Source organism: Prosopis cineraria, unplaced genomic scaffold (genome assembly GCF_029017545.1).
Source record: "Prosopis cineraria cultivar Desert tree isolate PC_DT_omini unplaced genomic scaffold, ASM2901754v1 PC1, whole genome shotgun sequence".
Taxonomy (NCBI): Eukaryota; Viridiplantae; Streptophyta; class Magnoliopsida; order Fabales; family Fabaceae; genus Prosopis; species Prosopis cineraria.
This window is the reverse complement of record NW_026555332.1, coordinates 30,665,285-30,669,305: the sequence shown is the minus strand read 5'-3', so window position 1 is coordinate 30,669,305 and position 4,021 is coordinate 30,665,285. Positions and strand designations below refer to the sequence as shown.

Sequence of the window (4,021 nt, the reverse complement as noted above, 5' to 3'; positions counted from 1 at the left end):
TTAATAAGTTTTCACATCTACCCTTAATAAAAATAAAAAGGATTATTTTTAGTACTTTTAGTAGTATAAAAGTTTATGACAAAATAAATAATAATACTCCTTTCATTCCAAATAACTCCATCCAGTTTAAAATATAAATATTTTTTTCAACTAATTTTGATTCAAAATATAATTAATCTATTTTATATAATTTTTTTTATCATTTTAACCCTTATATTTATTAACCTTTATCTTTGTATAAATTTATCTTTTATTTACCATGAAGTATATTAATAATTGAGACTAGAGGTAAAAGAGAAAAATCATATATAGTTTTACGAAAATGATGACTTTATTAGCATACAAATTATTTCAAAATATTTATATTTTGAATGGGAGGGAATCTAAGACAAATTTAAAGAAATTTTTTATTTTAGAATATAAGACAACTTTAAAAAATATTATTTTATTAATAAATTTTTTTTTATTATTTTTTATGAAAAAAAATTTAAAAAAAATATTATATTATAATGATCAAAGGTATAGAGATGTTTTAAAAAGTTATAATTTTATTTTAAAAGAATAAGTTTACGAAATATTGTTATTATATTTTATTGATAGGTGTAATTTTATTATAAATTATTTTATAATTTGTGTCGAAATGAGTATAAAATTAAGTTCTAAACTTCTAAGATTACCAGATTAGACTAGATGATAGCTAGCGCTTTACTGTCAAGACGTGGAACAGCAGAGAATCAGTTTTGAAGTCGGTATCATCATTGTATCATTTATTGACCTTTTGATTACTGCGCAGTTATAAATCCTGAAATTCATCGCCCACATCGCCATTACAACGAAGCAGCACGCCCCACTGCTTCTTCCTTCTTCGCTCCATTTAAGCCCTTCGCCAACCCTTCTCTTCCACAATCCTCTCTCGATTCCTTGTTGGAGATACACTCATGGCCGATCGAGATCTGGAGCGAGGAGGCGGGACCAAGAACAGAGCAGACAACACCACATATTCTGCTTCTTCCTATGTTTATGACCCCGAAACCCATTGGACATCATGGCTGGTTCCTATGTTTGTTGTTGCCAATGTTGCCGTTTTCATTGTTACCATGTATATCAATAATTGTCCCAAACATCGGGTTTTTGATGATCAGCCCGAGTGTGTCGCTAGGTTTCTGGGAAGGCTATCCTTCCAGCCTTTGCAGGAGAATCCCCTGTTTGGCCCTTCTTCTAACACGTAAGATTTAATTTCCCATTGTTAATTTCTCTGTCTTTCGTTTCATGCTTCGTTTGTCATTGGCGTGCCGCTGATTCAGTAAATTTTCTTGTTCGGAGCGATTCTTAACTTCTTGGCTGCAGTCTTGAATTTTTGTTTCTGGTTAACTATATATGAATTTCTGATTTGGGTCTATCTTCCTAATTTGATTTTCTGGCCATATGATAGCATTGATGATAATAATTGAAATTATTAGTTGTCCGATATGAAATTGGATTGATTCTCTCTTCCTGAATCTGTTTCTTTTTCTATACCTACGTAATTATTGTATTAATTTGGTCAAAACTGGGATTTTATTTTCTTGTGGCTATTGATAGCCCAGTTTCCTTTTTTGATCTCATTCCTGATTTTGTTAATCACAAGGTCCAAGTTTCCTGTAAAATCTCTGATTTTTATTTTCACTTGTGTACTTGGCGGTCAGCAAAAATAGCTTTAAGGTTTAATTGGTGGTATTAATTTTGAAATCCTCCTTACCGTTCTTCCACTCCTTTTGCTGTAAGAAAATCTAATAAACAGGATTCGTTTAATTGGTACTTTTTATTAGGAAACGAAATAAACAAAGGAAAGTAGGAAGCTCCTTGAATGGCTAAATGCTTCTCTACTGGGTTGTGATATGTCTTTGAGGGACTTGAACAAACTTAGCCACTGAGCAAAATGATATACAAATACAAAGTGCGACATATCATCTTCAAATTGCAGTTTTAGCATTGCATGATTATAGGCTCTGAATGTTTCAATATTGCTTTGTATATCAACTTTTAGAGAGGCCGGACATGAGACATGAAAGGGACAACAAACAAAAAATCAATGGTTTTTTAAAGCTGATGTATTGGCATGAAAGTGTGCCTTGTTTGGTAGTTAACCTGTAGAATTTGGCTGATATGGTTTTGATGTTCTATCTAAAAAGGAAATCTGAGCAAGAGTGGGGATCTTTGTTTTATAATTGTTGAAGTTGCAGTTATTTTGATGCACACTTTCTTCAGCTAGAAGAGCTTTTATTTAGCTAAATTTTTTATTTGAAACATTTTTTTTTTCTGGATTTTAAAGATTAACAAACATGGGAGGCCTTAAATGGGATAAAGTTGTGAATCATCATCAGGGATGGAGACTTGTCACTTGCATTTGGTTACATGCTGGAATTATTCATTTGGCTGCAAACATGTTGAGCCTTGTGTTCATCGGCATTCGCCTGGAACAACAATTCGGGTTTCGTACGTTATCCCCTTTCCAGTCTGTTTTTTAATGGATAACCAACATCATAGATACTCTATTCTTCAAAATTAACTTCGATGCATGTATGTGGCCTTATATTTTTCTGCTGTGAAAAATTCGGCAGTGAGGATCGGAGTCATATACCTGTTGTCTGGATTCGCTGGAAGTGTCCTGTCTTCCTTATTTTTGAGAAACAACATCTCTGTTGGTGCTTCTGGTGCTCTTTTTGGACTTCTTGGAGCTATGCTTTCTGAGCTTCTTACCAACTGGACTATTTATACGAATAAGGTCTGTGTACATATCCAACTGTTCCTTTATTTTAATTGCGAAATCTGAATCACAATCGGATTCCCTCTTCACCATCAGTTAGTTTCATCATAACTTGAGGCTGTGAACCTTAATTTGGGAAAAACCCTTTTCTGCTATTGCAGGCGGCAGCTTTGCTTACTCTTCTGGTTATTGTTGTCATCAACCTTGCCATTGGCATTTTGCCACATGTCGACAACTTTGCTCATATCGGCGGATTCCTGGCAGGGTTCCTCCTTGGCTTTATCTTGCTGCCTCGCCCTCAATTCGGGTGGTTGGAGCAGCGGCATGTTCCCGCCAACGTCCAAATCAAGTCAAAATACAAGGCATACCAATATGTTCTCTGGTTTCTCTCTCTTATTCTCCTTATTACTGGGTGAGTTCCTTGCCTCAATCAAAACCCTCATGACACACATCGTTATCACATTGGTAGTGTTAATGTCTGTGATCATTGTTGTGGAAAAGTACTGAGTTGAGATGCGGTTTTTTACAATGGCAGGTTAATTATTGCATTGGTGATGCTGTTCAGGAAGGAGAATGGGTATGATCACTGCCATTGGTGCCGGTACTTGAGCTGTGTTCCAACTTCAAAATGGAAATGTGATGAGAGTTAAACAAAGAGAAGGCTCTCTCTTGTGATGTTGATGAGGGATTCTTGCTTTTGCCTCTGTGTAAAGTTGTAGCTTTAGAAAGTGGGGTTGTTTATCTTCTTTTCCTTATTATCAAATTATTGCTTTGTCAGTCTTTCTGGATTTATATCGTTGGGTTTCATATAAATTCTTATTTGTACATGGAATCCTTTCTCTGGCTCATTTCTGTCTCTGATGCTAGCTTGTTTGTCTGTACTAGGCGCTCTCAAAATCATATGATTTTTCTTAGATGTATATATTGTATTATTTTGTTATATTTATTATGCTCTTATTATTAAACATTTTTTATTATCTCAAATTTAATTATGTCTCTTATATTTATTGAGCTGATATTTTTTTAATTTTATTTTTTCTAATAAAAGCTAGTCAAGTATTTTTCCTTCTAAACCATTAAATTAAACTTAATATAGTTTTTTTTTTAATTTTGATTGGGTCTTTGTAGTTTATTTTGGAGTTAATGAGCAAATAGAATTTTAAACTCTTACTTGAAAATTGTCATAGATTCTAAACTCTTAAAATAGATAAAATAAATCATAAACTTTTAAATTCATAACATTAAAAACTCTGATCGTTAATTTTTTTAACACCG

The 4,021-nt window shown here is 33.3% G+C and overlaps 1 protein-coding gene across 1 annotated transcript; it reads left to right on the top strand.

Moving 5' to 3' along the window:
• Window positions 1–726: 726 nt before the first annotated feature.
• LOC129304380 (RHOMBOID-like protein 3) lies at window positions 727–3,666 on the top strand. The gene is made up of 5 exons (XM_054944015.1): window positions 727–1,225; window positions 2,312–2,475; window positions 2,601–2,764; window positions 2,908–3,158; window positions 3,282–3,666. Exons 1-5 carry the CDS (start codon window positions 939–941, stop codon window positions 3,394–3,396), a joined length of 981 nt encoding a protein of 326 aa, XP_054799990.1. The 5' UTR covers window positions 727–938; the 3' UTR covers window positions 3,397–3,666.
• Window positions 3,667–4,021: the final 355 nt, after the last annotated feature.

What these genes read in the sequence shown, in the direction of transcription:
- LOC129304380 (XM_054944015.1), top strand. Translation starts at nt 939, where the DNA reads ATGGCCGATCGAGATCTGGAGCGAGGAGGCGGGACCAAGAACAGAGCA. An exon ending in GGAACAACAATTCGGGTTTC is followed by an intron (nt 2,476 to 2,600) that starts GTACGTTATCCC and finishes AAAATTCGGCAG; the next exon opens with TGAGGATCGGAGTCATATAC. An exon ending in CTTATTCTCCTTATTACTGG is followed by an intron (nt 3,159 to 3,281) that starts GTGAGTTCCTTG and finishes TTACAATGGCAG; the next exon opens with GTTAATTATTGCATTGGTGA.